The sequence below is a fragment of the Marmota monax genome, unplaced genomic scaffold (assembly GCF_021218885.2).
Source record: "Marmota monax isolate L192 unplaced genomic scaffold, Marmota_monax_Labrador192_F-V1.1 WCK01_AAM20220418_F8-fsc00308, whole genome shotgun sequence".
Classification (NCBI taxonomy): domain Eukaryota; kingdom Metazoa; phylum Chordata; class Mammalia; order Rodentia; family Sciuridae; genus Marmota; species Marmota monax.
In genome coordinates, this window is record NW_026692997.1 from 102,053 (window position 1) to 120,376 (window position 18,324).

An 18,324-nucleotide genomic window follows, 5' to 3' on the forward strand; every position below is an offset into this window, starting at 1 on the left:
AGAAATGAACCCAGTGCCTCACACATGCTCAGCAAGTTTTCTATCACTGAGCCACACAGCCCCAGTCTCTTCTATTTTTAACTCTGTAAATTATAAAACCACTTCAGTATTGTGAAAACCATCCAATTGAGCTATCTCAGTATGTGAATCACCATTAAACCAGTTCTTTCTAATTGGCAGAAAGACTTTGTGAGAGAATTACAGACAGAATTTCAGAGTATATCTCTAAATCGTAGACAGACTTTCAGACTATATCTCAGAAATAAGAGATACATAGTGGACAAATGGTGTCAATGACAATAAATATATTTGTCAAAATGCCTTTCTGAGTTCTTATAAATTCCCTTGACAGGTAGGTTAAAGTGTGTCTTCTAAAACAATAACACTTTGCCTGTTGTTTTCTTATAATTATACATATGAGTAATGCTATTTTTTAATACTTGACCTTTTCAAGTTGATGACATACATCTTATAATAAAATTTAAAGGATTATGGAAATGAAAGTATTTACAATAAAAAGACACTTGATAATGCTGTGTATATGCATTTAATTTAAATTTTACAACTTTGAATCAGCATGAATTGCAATGAATGGGTCTTCAGCAGAGTTACTAATAGAAAACTGAGCCTTGCCATCACTGGAAACATAGACTTTAATTCCTGTGCAATTTCCATTAATTTTATCTCCAGAAATGACATCACAATATGTGCCACCAGGAAGACCAGTTTGCAAAGTTGTTGACAATGACCTATAAAACAAAATTTGCTATTTAACTTAAATTCATTACTGTCAAATATAAGAATTCAGAATCTCTCTAAAGTAAATAAACAGCTTAATTTTGTGCCATAGAATTTTAAGCAGTCAAGGTCTCAATAAGAAGAAAATGAAAACACAGAGATCTTTCCAGTGGATGTCAACAGCACTCTCAGTACAATGTAAACATACAGAACACCTACCCATTCTTAGTCAGTGGTGACTATTACCAGACCATAAAGGTTGAAGAATAGCAGTGAAGATCTACAGGAATTGCTACCCTTAGATAAAAATACTCCCTGTGGTAAACAAATATATTTTCAATTTGTCTTTTTGTGAATTTGTAAAAATACTGATTGCTTTAAAGAACTAAAATTGGAATTTTTCTTCAAAAAATATTTTTTGTAGAGGCCAAAAATAATTAGAAATAGAAGTAAAAATATTTTAGCACTTTTATGAAGAATTATATAGCTTGGAATAGAAACTATCTTGTATAAATTTATTTCCGTTCTTCTATCCGGAAAACACAGAAATTAAAGAACTAGCCATAGGCTCTTTTGGAAAAAAAAAGACACATTACTTACTTATTTATTTTTGGCCAATAAAATGTAATTTTAGCCTAACCTGAGCTAAACATGAGCAGAAGTTGGGCTGGGACTGAGACATTCCAAAGCTGGCAGAGTTCTTCTGTCTGTAGTTCTCCATATGAAAGACTCATTAGACTACAAGAATAGGCTATCAGTATCACTAAAGAAAGGACAGCAATGAGAAGCTTTAGAAGTAAAACTACAAAAATCTAGTGGGAATATCATTGGCCATAAGATACATTTCTAACACATACACTTTAAAGTAGTACTTGTCCCTGAGAGGTAGGAAGTGAAGAATGTATAGCAAAGGAGCAGATAGTGGAGTAGTTGAGATACAGAGCAAAAAAAAAATATTCCAATACTAAGATTGATATTGAAAGCCATGTTCTTTTAGAGATTTTGCCACCCTTAAAATAACTGTTGGTATATTTAGTGGCTCATGTAATATTAGCATAATATGCATAATATTCAGTAAACAATATTGCATGGATGCATAAGAAAGCTCCAGTTAAAACAAAGACCCTTATAAAAATAGGGGGTGAAATAAATGCCATCATCATTTTTCTTCTTTAATTTTCTGATTTCTTATTTTCTTAATTCCCTGACTTAAAGGATTTTGAAGATATGAAAACAGTCAATGAACAGGAACAGAATAAAACTAGAACACAATAGTGTAAAAATTATTTAAAATTGATATCTACTTACCAGTCATCATTATTAAAGACAATGAATCCTTTGTTTCCTCTTCCAAAAGCCACTTGGTTGCTACCATTATCCCACCAGTTTTGAAAAGGCTGGCCATCAACCACATTTCGGAAAATAACCATGTTTCTAAAAGCATAGTATCATATAAAATGTTGCTATTCTTAAACTCAAACAGTTTAAAGTAAAATGTTAAGGAAAATGTTAGAGGATATGTATTACTCTTACCTTATTTGGCGCCATCGATGTTCACAGACCCAGTCATTGCCACAAGTAGTGTCTGGATTAATAGTTACTTCTTTAGTCACTCCATTATTATTTGGTGGTCCAACCCAATCATTAACATCCTTAATTTAAACAAAAACAAATTTTTAACACACACATCTATCTTTCACTTCCTTCATTATACTAAACTCAATTAATTGGTCCTGCTACTTGTCTCTGCAGTGTCTTTATTTAGAATACATCATGTATACAATTTTTATAGACCTTTACTGAATTTTTAGAATCTCTGTAAACTCTGTTTCTCTAGGCATCTGTCTGAATTATACAGAAGGGATTGATTTTAGATATGAAGTCTCTTTAATGATGCTACTTCTGAAATCTTTAGTTTAAAAAGAAAACCCTCACTTAACTTTTAAAGCATCTTCATAATTTACTTCTCAGTTTAGTTTTGAAATTGATATTTAGATTAATGTTTTTACCATATCCCTGATATTTTTCTCATACTTACTTATCCTGAAGTGGTCTGGAATTTTTTAATTCTGTAATGTATATCATTTCATTCATCTTTTAAGATATTTTCCTCATTTAACTTCAGCTCAGCTGAACCATTTCTTTGCACACCATAAAACTTTTATAAAAAAATATTTTCATAGTATTCATTTCTTATAATAAAAGCAGGAACTGATTTAAGTTCTTGATAAGTTTTAGCATGTGTAATCCTCATATCAACTCTATGAAATTGGGTACTTATGATAAGTATATACTTTATACCCTGTAACTTGTTCTTTTTCATAAGTTTCTTTTCTTAGTGTGTGGATATCTGTCCTATTACTGAACAGTTTTCATACTCTTTGAAAAAAGAGAACATAAATTTTATGTATTTAATATCCTTTCCATTACAAAAATCAGAGATCAGCATTATGTTTCCATTTAAATAAATACTTGATGATAAATATTGAATGCAACAAACTCATGAGAAATTAAAAGAAAATTACCTACTTCTTTCTTGAAAAAAAGATATTTTGAACAAATTCAAAACTTACTTGTCCATTCACAAAATATCTTGGCCAACGGTAGCTTGACATTACTCGTGTAAATCCATAAGGATGAGCAAGCATAAATCCAACTGCCATTTTATACAGCCTGAAAATTATAAAAATATATTACAATCGAAGAATAGAATATTATTACTCTCATTAAAAGGTGAGTTTTTTTCCTACCTTGCATCCCAGAAGGTAAGAATGGATGATCCTCCAGCTCCATGTCCTCGTTGGTTGTCATGGTTATCCACAAAGACTAGAGCTCTGTCTGAGGGCATGAAACCCCAACCTTCTCCCCAGTTCCTATTAAAAAAAATAAATATTTTTATTCTTTTACAATAGGTTTATGGTAATCTAAATCTGCATCTCTTTTTATGTAGCATCCTTAGATAAATTCTATAATTAATTATTCCATAGAATTTAGGGTTTTTATAGATTAACAAATCTATAAATTCATTCTGTGTTTATATATATATATATGTAGGATTGCTTGTATCCATTCATATATAAGATTTTTGTCATGCAAAAGTTTCTTTGAAAGTTTTCAGTATATGAATTCTATGTGGATTTCTGAAGGTTAATATTCATATCACATTATAGAGAAAGACAAACTTGGTTAAAATGAGGCTTCAACACTGTATTCCTTAAGAATGAACACCTTAATGTTTCAAATTAAAGAGTTGAGAAAATGCATACTTATTCCATAGTTATGGCCAAATTGTAGGCACTTTATAAATGGTAGCATCCTCTTAAAAATAACTTAGTTTTAATAGATTATAAGGAAACATTACTCAAATCCAGTGTATTAAAATAATAGATGAAAATATTTAGGTGATGTTTTGGTTTCCAGAATACATCCTGGAGACTGATAATTCTAAATTAAAAAGATGATTAATTGTGGTTTGAGGAAGAATAACATTTATTAATAATCTACTTCTTGATTATCTAAGAAGGTTCTAAGACAATAACTCATACTGGAGTAGTATGTCTAATAGATCTGTAAAATACTATAAATGACAAATTATATTTACTTTAAGTAAGCCATCTTCTCTCCATTCCATCTGCGAATAACTGTGCCCAGTTTTGCACCATACTTGAATTCTGTCACACGGCCATTTCCAAAGTACTCACTACTTGTAATTGCCTCACCACCCAGATCAATCACCTGGTAGAAATATAGTGCAATATATCATTTTAAAGTACAAAAATTTTAAAGTATTTTAATGAAAAAATTAATATAAAAATAGCTTTAAAACATTTATGTTATTTGAAATGCTTAAAACTGCTTTCATCATATTGATATTCTTATTTTGTTTTGATAAAATATATGTCACAATATTGAAAGAAATCTCTTGACAAGGTAACCTGTGAAAATCTTGATCTCATTTAGTCTTGCACATAAATTATAAAAACAATAGCTCACACTATCATAGAACTTACTTCCTTATCGATATTTATTAATGCTTGATAATTAATAATTCATTAATTACTAATTAATTTTCCAAAGAGATCAAAAACATAAACTTTATCATTAGTCCTTTTCTTTACATAAAAAATATTTTTTCACAGAAAGGAAAATTAATTTGAATAAAAACTTAGACAGCCAATAGTGGTATAGTAAAGACCCAAACTCAGAATGGCTTAGGCAACAACTATTTTATTTTTGGTCTTGTATAATGGTCTCTGCAATGTAATAAATATCAGGGATTTGTAGCCTAATCAAATTTCCTGTAGTTTCAAATAACAAACTTTGATAGAATTAAATGTGTTATTTATGAATAAAATTTTTTAAGAATGCTACAGTATATTAATGACTTAGCCATTAACCTACAGAAATTTCTTATTGAATTAAATCTGCCATTTATTTTCTAGTGAATGAAATGATACAGTTTTTAATGCATATATATAGATGAATGTACCTCCTGGAAAATGAAAGGCCTGCTTCCTCCAGGGAACCAGTTTGTGTTTAGATTATGTAGTTTATCCAAAATTGCCTTTATGTCTCCAGGCCACATGTGCTTAGAAGCATCTAGTCTGAACCCTGCTACACCAATATCAATGAGATGGTTCATATAATTGGCAATTTGGGTGCGCACATAATCTTTCTCCAGGGCAAGATCAAGAAGACCATCCAGACGACAATCTCTGACCTGTTGAGGTAAAAATTTTATGTTTTTTTAAAATATCATCTTTGACCTGAGAATCTGTTTGATCATTTGTTCATTCATTTATTCATCAACAGATATTTCCATAATTCATTTTTTAAATTAGGCACTGGGAATATTGGCATTATTCTGTGGATATACTTTGAAATATTTTCTAGCATAAAAATGGAGAAAGTAGAAAATGAGTAGATGAGCTTTTTAGTTGATTGGAGGAATTTATTTATTTATTTATCCTTCTGGGATTGAGGAGTGAACCCAGTGCCTTACACATGCCAGGCAAGTATTCTATCACTGAGTTCTATACCTAGTATCATGACTGCAGAATGCTTTCGATTATTGAGTTTTTTTATTTTTATGCAGTCATGGTTACTTATTTTACATAGGAATCTAAACTAGTGTTTAAAATCAGTGTTCAAGTAAGTTACATGTGCATAATTAAAGGCATGGGTAGTTCTTTATTCAGATTATTATTTAAAAAAGAAAATTACCTGATAAGCATCATTATAGCTCTCAATGCCGCCACTTGAGGTTTTACATTTACCATCATTAAAATCCCAACCAGAGTATGGGACTGCTGGAAACTCCCTATTTCCAGCATTGAAGTAACTTCCACAAGTACTGCTTGTTCCTGCACCTCCCCCTTCACCACACATATGATTAATTACAGCATCCACATAAATTCGGACCTGAAAAGCAAAGGGTTTACTTCAGTTTTTTTTTTTAAGTAAAAATCTGAAACATTATTGATTAAACTTTACAGAGTATTCATTAAAATCTAAAATATTTCTTTATTATTGTATAACTTCTTTTCCCAATAAGACTAAAAAGTGAAGCATGAAAGGAAACTAATGTGAAATGAAGAGTGATATCTATTCTAGTTGTCTGGTCATACATTTACAAAAATGATGAATTGAGAAAAGCGGAAACTATGATAATTATTAAGAAAGTCATTTTTGAGGAGATAAGAATCAGTTGAGACAGAAAAAATTATTAATTTTTGAAATTTCAGTGGATCACAAGGAAAAAGAAAAAAATTAGCCTTTACTCTCTGCTTAGTATCTGAAGAAAGGAAGATAGATATTGCCTATCATTACACTCCTCACTATAAAGAGAAAATGGCTATTCATTATTTTAAAAAAGATGGAGAAGAGTGCTCAGGAATTTACTTGTAGATAAATCACATAAAATTTACAGAAATTATTATAATTGGGAATTCTAATACTTAATAAGAAATGTATTTCGTTATAAGGGTTAGAGTTGATGCCTTGCTTTACAAGTAAACTCTTCTTTAAACTTTAAAAGGTCTTTTCTTTAGTAGATAAATGGCACATTTATAAGTATTTATAAAGGTTGAACATATAGCAATAGTTCATTTTGAGTTACTGCTCAAGTATGAAGTTAAATTTTAAAAAATCAAGTCCCAAAAACTTACTGCTCAAGAGAGAAAAAAAAAGAAGAAATTATCTTCCTATATAATATTTAATGGAAACTTAAATTCACTTACACCAACATTGTTACACCTAGACACCATGTCTCTGAACTCATCTTCATTTCCAGATCTTGTGCATATTTTATAGCTAATTGGTTGGTATCTTTCCCACCAAGGTCTTGAAGGGTTGTTAACAACAATATTTTCATTGGGTGGTGAGATCTACAAAGAAAGCAAACTTAATAAGTATTAAATTATAGATTATTTTATATCATTAAAACCTCTAAAACAAATTAATAACCTAAAGTTATTGCTGAATCTTTGTACATGCAGCTACATTACTTTATAACCACTCTAAAATATTAACAGCCCATTAAAGATGTCCTGCTCTTATTCTGAAACAAAATATAAAGTTGCCACCAATACTAAATTTTTTCTTCCTCAGAAAACTGTTTCAGAGGACTTATATGAGAAGTAAAATATTATCTCAGATTCACAGAAATGGATTGACATTTTACTATATCATTTATCATAAACTCAAGTAAATGTTGCAATTTATGATGTGAACAATCCTTACCTGAACTCCTCCAAATCCATTGGGAGCTAAGTATCGCTCACATTCCTGAGCAATATCAACCCAGCGCCACTCAAACAAGTGGACCATAGAGGTCCTTCCCTGTTGAGTGTTTGGGGAATACTGAGCCCAACAGAGCCCAAGGGCTGAAAGCAGCACAAAGAACTTCATTTTGCTCTGAAGCTGCCACTGTTCTTTCTAGCAAATATATATATTCCTGTAAAAGAACACATTTGACAAAGTAAATGTTAAGATGAAAAAATATTTACAGTAAAAACACTGAATGTGAATAAGACTATTAATAATAATGTTAAATCAACAGGTGAAGAACATTCATAAACTCTCTCAAGAAAATAATCTTAAATGACCTTTTAGAACTTAATGTTGTTTTTATTAAAGGAATATTAGTCTTTTCAAATATCTGGCATGTGACATGTGTAAACAGTCCTCATTCATGTATTATTTACCTAGAAGTAGATCTTATTTCTGATGTGCTTCACTAATAGAAAGTTACAATTAGACACAACTCAACTTATACTCAAAATGTTGTTTGAACTATTTATCTGCAATGTTTGTAATATTTCAATTTCCAAAAAGAAACAAGACATTAATTTTCTTGTCCTCCTTCCCACACACCAATTTTTATTTATTTACACTTCTGCATTCCCATCAATTCAAGTGCTTAATAACATGGCTAGAGAGTAGATGTTGTGCTAGAATAGTAGGATTTGTGATGGAATAGCAGAATTTGTGGTGGTTATGATTTTATCCCCATAGCCAAATATCTTTTATGTCTAATAAAACACTAAATCAATGAATGCACATCCTTTTCCTCTTTAATTAATGTATAGGTGGGAAAATGTTATCCATCCTTTCAAAAAGGATTGAGTGTTCTCCTTTGCCAAGTATTAAGGATGATATAAGGGATATAATGATGAGCAAGACAGTCATTTTTCTATTCCAAGAGAACTTACATTCTAGTGGAAGAAAAATAAAATATGCAAGTAAATACAATATCGGTAATGAGAATAACAATGATGATAAATAATTTCAGATTTCTATAAAAACTACTATGAAGTAACAGCATAATAAAATAGAGGGTAACATCACTATCAGAGTATTTCAGACTGGATGGTCAGTGAAACATTACTTGAGGGAGTGATTTTAGCTGTGAATTAAAGAATTAAAAATAAGTAGTCAGTTGAAGACAAGGAAAAGACCAATCTAGACAGAGGAGAAAGCAAAAACTCATGGGTTTAGAATAAATCTTGGAATACTCGAGAAACTTTTTCTTTCTTAAGTTAGCAAGGCTAAAGCATGTGTGATAAATGGAAAAGCAAATGAATTGAAGATAGATAGGTAGGTCATATCTTAGAATGAATCAAGAAAGAGAGCTAGTAATGCTGTAAAGAGTGGTGAAAGAGCATGCTGTACTTTAAAAGGAAATCATCATTGCCTCTTGGAGGAAATCAGAAACTGGAGTATAAGAATGAAAAAAGGAAGATAAGTTAGAGGCTTTTTATAGTAGTCCAGGAAAGAGGTAGGTAACTTTGACTAGGGCATAGACAGGATGTTTCAAAGGTGAGAGGCAACAGGTTTATTGGTATATAAAATCTAAAGAATTATGAAATGCAGACACTAAAGATATAGATATTTGGCAATGATATCATTTATCAAGATGAGGGGAAATGAGGAAGTACTATCTCTGGGGAAGAGTTGTTATTCCAATTATTACCTAATTATTTCTCTAGTATTCACCGCACTCTCCTTTTGTTCTTTCCTGGGACCAACCATGTGGACAATCAAAGTTCCGTGTGTTTTACATGTAAGTTCATACCTCCTGGTATTCTTCCTATGATCCTCTTCCACCATTGTTGTGTACCTGGCATATATTGAGTTGAAGCAACATTTTTTATAAAGCCTACACTCATATTCCTAGGCATAGTTTATAACTCCTCTTCTGTGTCACAGCTTTTCAACTTCTTAAATATCATTTATATAGTAAATGTGTTATAAATAATTAAATATTTATATGTTCACCATTCTGCACCAAGCTTTTAAAAGGCAGACATCATATGTAATGGTCCTAGAACCTAGCAAATGATTAGTATGTCTAATGTGCTCAATATATGGCTATCTAACATATACTCCTAAGTTACAAGTATTGTGCAAGACATTGGGGTTACTATGGGTTATGTCTTCATCTTATGAATAAATGAACATAATGTCAGAAATTGTGTGTTTCCAAAAGTTTCATATACATGAAGAAAGTAAGGCCTAGAGAGACTGAGCAAATTGTCCAAACTTCTGTAGCAAGTGACAAGGGCAAAATATGATAACAGGTCTGACTATGTAGTGACATTTTCTGTGTTACATCAGTATTTCTTCCGTATTTCTGAAGTTGGGATGTTCACTGTAGAAGCCACCAGCAAGAATTATGGAGCATTGAAATGTTGCTAATTTGAGCAGAGATATGATGTAAGTATAAAATATACTTGTATTTCAGAGTTAATATAAAACCAGAACATAAAAATCAATAATTTTTTACTTGTTGAAATAATATTCTGAGAGACATTAATATAAGTAAAATCTATTATTAACATGAATAACCTCAGTACATTTTTTGCTTCTTTACAAATGGTCATTAAAAATGTTAAATTATATATGTGATATGTCAGATTCTAATAGAGTTATTCTAGAGGTTAAGTATGAGAAGGGATACAGCCACACACAAAAGCCTACCATAGTAAAGTGAAGGGTGAGATCATTGTGGTAAGAGAGTCATGAGTAAAGTGTGTTAAGATTTTATTGACACAAAAAGTAATTTCTGACATGAACAGGAGAAGATGAAATTGATTCGAAGAATGGTTTTGAATTTAATGAAAAAATATCAGATAAAATTCTATTTTAGTAAGAAAAATAGAATTATAAAATGTGAGTAAGGACAAGGAGGAAAGTAATGCTTTAAAACCATAAGTTGAGGTGTAGGAGAACCATGGACATCAAGGTGGTAAAGATGTATTGAGAATGCTCAAAGTCAGAAGAAGAAAACACTTTTCTTGGAAGCCTATATGAAGGTACTGTTTGTTTGCTTTAGACAGGAAAGGAACTTGATTAGAATTTTTAAGTATAACAGATGCATTAGAAGGCACAGGTAGCAGGGACAGAAACACTAGAAGTCCTGCAGATTATTAAACAGGCAGTCATGAAAAACTGAACTAGGATTATAGCAATAAGAATGAGAATTAGGAGAGTACTGCAGATTGTTGCAATTAGGGCTACCCGATGAATAACTATTTCCAGTGGCCATACCTATGTGGAGTCTCTTCCTACATCATCTGTGGGATTGATTTACACAATGTGTGATTTGTCTTATAAAAAGTCAGTCAACAAGAAACAAGAAAAAAATTTACTAGGATTTTCATGGGGCTTAATCTTATGAAAATCAGAGTCTATTGTGCTGTGTGCAGAGTTGGAATGAATGGATAGGTAAAGATGTCTGGTTGTCGCTAGCCATTCCAGTCATCTGAGTTTTTGACCCACTAGCTAACAGTAGGTGAATAATGCTCCAGCAGAAGGGCCATCTGTTTGTTCCACCCATACAATTATAAGATATGAGATATTTTTATTAAGTAATAATAATTAACTATACAGAGAGGGGTGATGCAATAAATCTGGTGAAGATTGACCACAGAAAATGGTAGCTAAATAGACATCAGAAAAGAAAAAAAATGGAGTTAAGAGGACTCTGTTATTTAAAGGCTGGGTAAGTGAAAAATGGCAATGCCCTTGTCACTTACAGTACAATTTAAAGGTAAATTGGTTTCAGGAACACTAAATCCTGAGTTTGAGCTTCCACTTTTAAACTTACATGGTAATACAAAAACAACTTAAAAGATAGGTGTGAGAAGCAAAAAAGCAAAGAAATTTGGGAATTTCCAATAAAGCTATGATATTTTGAGGAATGGCACAAAATATATTTATTGATTTACCAGAGATACTTAGCAGAACAGATGTCATCCCCAAACAATGTCAAGGCTAATGCTGTCTGAATTATCTGTTCTGGAAAACTGCATCCTTGAAGGCTGACAAGGTACTGAGATATTGAAAATAAGGATACCATCAATTGATATAAAAGATGGGGTAGAGTGTATAGGAAGGAGAGAATAAAGAGCTCTTTCATTACCAGAGAATTATTTTCACCTAAAAAGGAAAATTTACAAGGTTTACAAGACACTAACTGGATGCGGTTGAGTATTAGAATCAGATTAGAAGAGAAGACGGATTAGACAGTTGGTGGTAAGAAAGGGCTGATGCTCTAAAGAGTTGAGAGAGAAGAGAGGAATCATTTGAATGTCATACTTGATTCACGGTTACAAATTCTAAAATGTGATGGTTTAGAACATGACCTAAAGATTAATATGAGCTAGTTTTAAATCTTTCTTTAATGTAAATTTTTTTAATGCGTATATGACAGCAGAACACATTACAAATCTTACTACATATATAGAGCATATTTTTTCATATCTCTGACTGTATAAATAGTATATTCCCACCAATTTGTGTCTTCATACATGTACTTTGGATAGCAATGATCATCACATTTTGCCATCATTAAATACCCCATGCCCCCTCCCTTCCCCTCCATCCCCTCTGCCCTATCTAGAATTGGTCTATTCCTCCTATGCTCCCCCTCACTACCCCACTATGAATCAGCTTCCTTATATCAAAGAAAACATTTGGCATTTGGTTTTTGAGGATTGGCTAACTTGATTTAGCATTATCTTCTCTAACTCTATCCATTTACCTGCAAATGCCATGATTTTATTCTCTTTTATTTCTGAGTAATATTCCGTTGTGTATATATGTCACATTTTTTATCCATTCATCTATTAAAGGGCATATAGTTGGTTCTATGGTTTAGCTATTGTGAATTGTGCTGCTATAGGCATTGATGTAGCTGTGTCCCTGTAGGATGCTGTTTTTAAGTCCTTTGGGTATAGACCGAGGAGAGAGTTAGCTGGGTCAGATGGTGGTTCTATTCCCAATTTCCAAAAAATCTCCATACTGCTTTCCATATTGCCTCACCAATTTTCAAGCTCACCAGCAGTGTATAAGTGTACCCTTTCCCCCACATCCTCGCCAACACATATTGTTGTTTGTATGCATAATAGATACCACTCTGACTGGAGTGAGATGAAATCTTACAGTGGTTTGATTTGCATTTTTCTAATTGCTAGTGGTGATGAACATTTTTTAAATGTATTTGTAGGTATATGAGACCTCTGAGAATTGTCTCTTCAGGTCCTTGGCCCATTTATTTATTGGTTTATTCATTTTTTTGGTGTTTAGCTTTATGAATTCTTCATATATCGTAATGATCAGTACTCTATCCGATGTGTGAGGGGTAAAGATTTGCTCCCAAGATATAGGGTCTCTATTCACCTAAAAGATTGTGTCTTTTGCTGAGAAGAAGGTTTTTAGTTTGAGTCCATCCCATTTATTGATTCTTGATTTTAATTCTTGTGCCACAGGAGTCTTATTAAGGAATTTGGGGCCTAATCCCAAATGATGTAGATGAGGGCCTACTTTTTCTTCTATTCAACGAAGTGTCTCTGGTTGTATTCTTAAGTCCTTGATCCATTTTGAGTTGAGTTTTGTGTATGGTGAGAGATAGGGGTTTAATTTCATTTTGTTGCGTATGAATTATTTTTCCAGATGAATTTCATGATTGCTTTTTCTATTTCTATGAGGAATGTCATTGGAATTTTGATCAGAATTGCATTAAATCTATAGTGCTCTTGGAAGTATGGTCATTTTGATAATATTAATTCCCCCTATCCAGAGCAAGGTAGATCTTTCCATCTTCTAAGGTCTTCCTTGACTTCTTTCTTTAGGGTTCTGTAATTTTTATAATATAGATCTTTCACCTCTTTCATTAAATTGATTCCCAAGAATTTTATTTTTTTTTTTGAGGCTACTGAGAATGGGGTAGTTTTCCTCATTTCCCTTTCTGAGGATTTGTCACTGATATACAGAAATGCCTTTGATTTATGGGTGTTGATTTCATATCCTGATACTTTGCTGATTTCATTTACTAACTCTAGAAGGTTTTTTGGTGGAACTTTTAGGGTCTTCCAGGTATAGAATCATATCATCAGAAAATAGTGTGAATTTGAGTTCTTCTTTTCCTATATGTACTCCTTTAATTTCTTTAATCTGTATAATTGCTCTAGCCAGTGTTTCAAGAACTATGTTAAATAGAAGTGGTGAAAGAGGGTACCCCTCTCTTGTTCCAGTTTATAAAGGGAATGCCTTCAATTTTTCTCCATTTAGAATGATGTTGGCCTGGGGTTAGCATATATAGCCTTTATGATGTTGAGTTATGTTCCTGTTATCCCTAGTTTTTCTAGTGTTTTGAACATAAACGGGTGCTATATATTGTCAAATGCTTTTTCTGTGTCTATTGTGATGATCATATGATTCTTACATTTAAGTCTATTGATGTGATGAATTACATTATTGATTTTTGTATGTTATGTTGAACCAACCTTGCATCCCTGGGATGAATCCCACTTGATCATGGTGCATGATCTTTTTGTATTTGATTTGCCAGAATTTTATTGATAATTTTTGCATTATGTTCATTAAAGATATTGGTCTGAAGTTATCTTTTTTTTTTTTTGATGTGTCTTTGCTTGGTTTTGGAATCAGAGTAATATTGGCCTCATAGAATGAGTTTGGAAATGCTTCCTCTTTTTCTATTTCCTGAAATTAATTGGAGAGTATTGACATTAGTTCTTTCTTTGAAGGTCTTGTAAAACTCGGCTGTGTATCTGTTTGGTCCTGGGCTTTTCTTGGTTGGTAGACTTTTGATGGTGTCTACTATTTCAGCACTTGAAATTGATCAGTTTAAATTGTGTATATCATCCTGATTCAAATTGGGCAAATTATATGACTTTAGAAATTTGTCAATGCCTTTGATATTTTCTATTTTATTGGAGTGCAGGTTTTTGAAATAATTTCTAATTATATTCTGTATTTCTGTAGTGTCTGTTGTGGTATTTCCTTTTTCATCACATTTCTCAGTGATTTGAGTTTTCTCTGTCCTTCTCTTCATTAGCACGGCTAAGGGTCTGTCAAAGGAACCAACTTTTTGTTCTGTCACTTTTTTCAATTGTTTCAATTTCATTGATTTCAGCTAAGAGTTTAATTATTTCCTCTCTTCTGCTGCTTTTGGTGTTGATTTTTTTCTTCTTTTCCTAGGGCTTGAGATGTAGTATTAAGTCATTTTATTTGTTGACTTTTTCTTCTTTTAAGGAATGAACTACATGAAAAGAACTTCCCTCTTAGAAGTGCTTTCACAGTGTCCCAGAGATTCCGATATGTTATATCTGTGTTCTCATTCACCTCTAAAAACTTTTTAATCTCCTCCTTGATATCTTTTGTAATCCATTGTTCATTCAATAGCATATTATTTAGTCTCCAGGAGTTGGAGTAGATTTTACTCCTTATTTTATCATTGATCTCTAATTTCATCCCATTATGATCTGAAAGAATGCAGGGTAGTATCTCTACTTTTTTTATATTTGCTAAGAGTTGCTTTGTAGCATAGTATATGGTCATCTTAGTATGATCCACGTGTTGCTGAGAAGAAAGAATATTCTCTCATTGAAAGTTGGAATATTCTATATATGTCAGTTAAGTCTAAGTTATTGATTGTATTACTGAGTTCTATAGTTTCTTTGTTCAGCTTTTGTTTGAAGGATCTCTCTAGTGATGAAAGAGGTGTGTTAAATTCAACCAAAATTATTGTGTTGTGGTCTATTTGACTCTTAAACTTGAGAAGAGTTTGTTTGATGAACATAGCTGCTCTGTTGTTTGGGGCATAAATATTTATAATTGTTAAGTCTTATTGGTGTATAATTCCCTTGAGCAGTATGTAGTGTCGTTCTTTATTCTTTTTGATTGACTTTAGTTTGAAGTCTACTTCATTTGATATGAAGATGGAAACACTTGCTTGCTTCAGCATTCCATGTGAGTGGTATGATTTTTCCAAACCCTTTACCTTCAGTCTGGGAATGCCTTCTTCTATGAGATACGTATCTTGGAGGCAGCATATTGTTGGGTCATTTTTTGTTTGTTTGTTTGTTTTTAATTCAATCTGCTAGTCTATGTCTTCTGACTCTGAGTTTAGGCCATTAATATTCAGGGTTATTATTGAGACATGATTTGTATTCCCAGCCATTTTTGTTTATTTTTGGTATTTAACATGACTTGGTTTCTCCTCTGATTAGATTTTCTTTAGTGTAATCCCTCCCTCTGCTGATTTTCATTATTGTTTTTCATTTCCTCATCTTGGAATATTTTGCTGAGGATGTTCTGTAGTTCAGGCTTTCTTGTTGTAAATTCTTTTAACTTTTGTTTATCATGGAAGGTTTTTATTTCGTCATCAAATCTAAAGCTTAGTTTTGCTTGATATAAGATTCTTGGTTGGCATCCATTTTCTTTCAGAGCTTGGTACGTGTTGTTCCACAATCTCCTGGCTTTGAGATGAGGGTTGAAAACTCTGTTGAGATACGAAATGGTCTACCCCTGTATGTTATCTGATTCCTCTCTCTTGTGGCTTTTAAGATTTTATCCTGATTCTGTATGCTAGGCATTTTCATCATAATGTGCCTTGGTAATTTTGTACATTTGGTGTCCTGTAAGCCTCTTGTATTTGGTTTTCCAATTTGCTTTTCATGCTTGGGAAATTTTCTGATATTATCTCATTGAAGAAATTGCACATTCCTTTGGTTTGGAACTCTGTGCCTTCTTCTATCCCAATAACTCTTAGATTTGCTCTTTTGATGCTTTCCCATAATTCTTGGATGTTCTGTTTGTGGTTTCTACCTTCCTTCACTGTGTGATCAACTTTATTTTTCAGATTGTATACTTTGTTTTCATTTTCTGATGTCATTCAAGTTATCTAGTCTGTTGGTTATGATTTCTATTGAGGTTTTGATTTATTGTATCCTTCATTTCAAGGATATCTGACTAGTTTTTATTGGAGAATATCTACATCTATCTTGAAGTAATCTTTTGCTAACTGCATTTGCTCTCTTATCTCATTGTTAGAGTGATCAATTTTTGCTTGTATTTGCTCATTTAGGTCATTCTTTAATTCATAGATCATCTTAATTATGTACCTTCTGAACTCCCTCTCTGACATTTCCTCAACTTTGCTGTCCATAGGTTCTGTTATTATAGTGTCCTGGTTTGTTTAGGGCACTTTCCTCCCTTGTTTTTCATGTTGTCTATGTGTTTTCCTTTCTTCCAGTGTGGACCTGAGATATTACAGTTTCTTCCCTATATTCTTGTAGTACCTGTGCAGATTGTCTGACCCTCACCTTCATATTGGGCTTCCAGATCCTGCTGGTGTCCCTCAATGGATGCTATAGCATCCTAGGTCTGGGATCTCCATAAGTTGGAGTGGGGGGATCTGGGACACAGGGCTTGATCTTCTGCAGTAGTCAACTGGTAGAAAGGGTGGTCCTGTGCCAAAGGTTAGGCTCTGGCATAGTCTGCTCCACAGGGAAAGCGGTTGACCAGCCAATCTATGGGCCTGGGCCCTGCAGAGTCCAGTGTGGGTGGATCTCTAGTTTTAAATCTTGACCTTTCCATTTATCAGTTGTGTGATCCTGGAAATTGGCCTTTGTAAATTTAACTTATCTACAAAATAGATAAAGTGATGTTTATGTCATGAAATTATCATGATTATACAAGTTAATGCAAGTAAAGCTGTTATCCTAGTGTATGAATATAATAAAATCTCAGTAAGCTTGTTTGCTATGATATTGTTATTACAGCATTGATATTTTTAGTCTTGGTCCTACTGAAATTGTTACAAACTCATTTCTCTTTCCACCTTTCATTCTTTCATCACTTGGCATTCTCTTTCCTTTCCACACTTTTCACCTTCTAATAATTCTTTCTACTACTCAGAAATAATTTTGTATCCCCAAGAATAAGATATGGGAATGAGAAGACATCTTTATTATTTTCCATCTTTAATTTTGTGCATTTTTTCTTTTCCCTCCCTTTCTTCTTTCTTTCTATATTCCCTCTCTCTCCCCTTCACATATCTGTTTCTATTTCTTTTCTTCTTTAGGATTTCTGGCAGACCTGTGTTGATTTTGAAACATACTTTCATCATTGCCTAATCAGTTAATTTTGAGCCATCCTTTTAGGCACAGATCAGTGATATTCACAGTGCAGGTAAGATGTTATTTAAAGAAGAAAACTTGAGGATATTATTGGGGAAATTTTTTAGCAACCCAAGATAGGTGGAGATATACAAATATAAGCTTCTATTACTTGTCAAATATATTGTCATATATTTTTCTCATTTATTCTTTTTTTAATAGCATAATATATTCTCTTGAACTTTTTTTGTAATTTTTCTTTTCATAGAATACGTGTGGTCATTATCAATTTCCACAGTGGAAAAAATATTTATTATTTATAATTTCATATCCGTGGGAAGATTATTTCAGGACAAGTAAAGCACAGTTGAGGATAAAGTCTGTTGGAATCTGTAATACTCTGATACACCGAAAATGGAGCGCTCTTCCCTAACTGGAACTTCTCTGTTAGAAGTTCTACAAGATTTCCTTCCTAGGATTGAGAAATCTGTACACTGAGATTTCAGCATCTCCTCATTTTAAAGTTTTCCAGGGAATAGGTGACCATTAGTAGCTGGTATCAATGGAACAGAGGGAAGTTCCTAGTGTTTAATTAAACAGTGTCTATTTTCTGGGGTCTTTAGTCGTGAATGAAATTTTTCCCTTTGTCTATTATTCCCAA

The 18,324-nt window shown here is 32.5% G+C and overlaps 1 protein-coding gene across 1 annotated transcript; it reads right to left on the reverse strand.

Moving 5' to 3' along the window:
- Positions 1 to 531: 531 nt before the first annotated feature.
- On the reverse strand, positions 532 to 7,662 carry Amy2a (amylase alpha 2A). Its single transcript, XM_046452672.1, has 10 exons — positions 7,480 to 7,662; positions 6,978 to 7,124; positions 5,962 to 6,159; positions 5,228 to 5,458; positions 4,340 to 4,473; positions 3,489 to 3,611; positions 3,312 to 3,411; positions 2,272 to 2,390; positions 2,047 to 2,172; positions 532 to 749 (listed from the first exon to the last, which is right to left on the reverse strand). Exons 1-10 carry the CDS (start codon positions 7,645 to 7,647, stop codon positions 560 to 562), a joined length of 1,536 nt encoding a protein of 511 aa, XP_046308628.1. The 5' UTR covers positions 7,648 to 7,662; the 3' UTR covers positions 532 to 559.
- Positions 7,663 to 18,324: the final 10,662 nt, after the last annotated feature.

What these genes read in the sequence shown, in the direction of transcription:
- Amy2a (XM_046452672.1), bottom strand. Translation starts at nt 7,647, where the DNA reads ATGAAGTTCTTTGTGCTGCTTTCAGCCCTTGGGCTCTGTTGGGCTCAG. An exon ending in CTAGGTGTAACAATGTTGGT is followed by an intron (nt 6,160 to 6,977) that starts GTAAGTGAATTT and finishes TTTGCTTTTCAG; the next exon opens with GTCCGAATTTATGTGGATGC. An exon ending in GAGAAGATGGCTTACTTAAA is followed by an intron (nt 3,612 to 4,339) that starts GTAAATATAATT and finishes TTTTTTTAATAG; the next exon opens with GAACTGGGGAGAAGGTTGGG.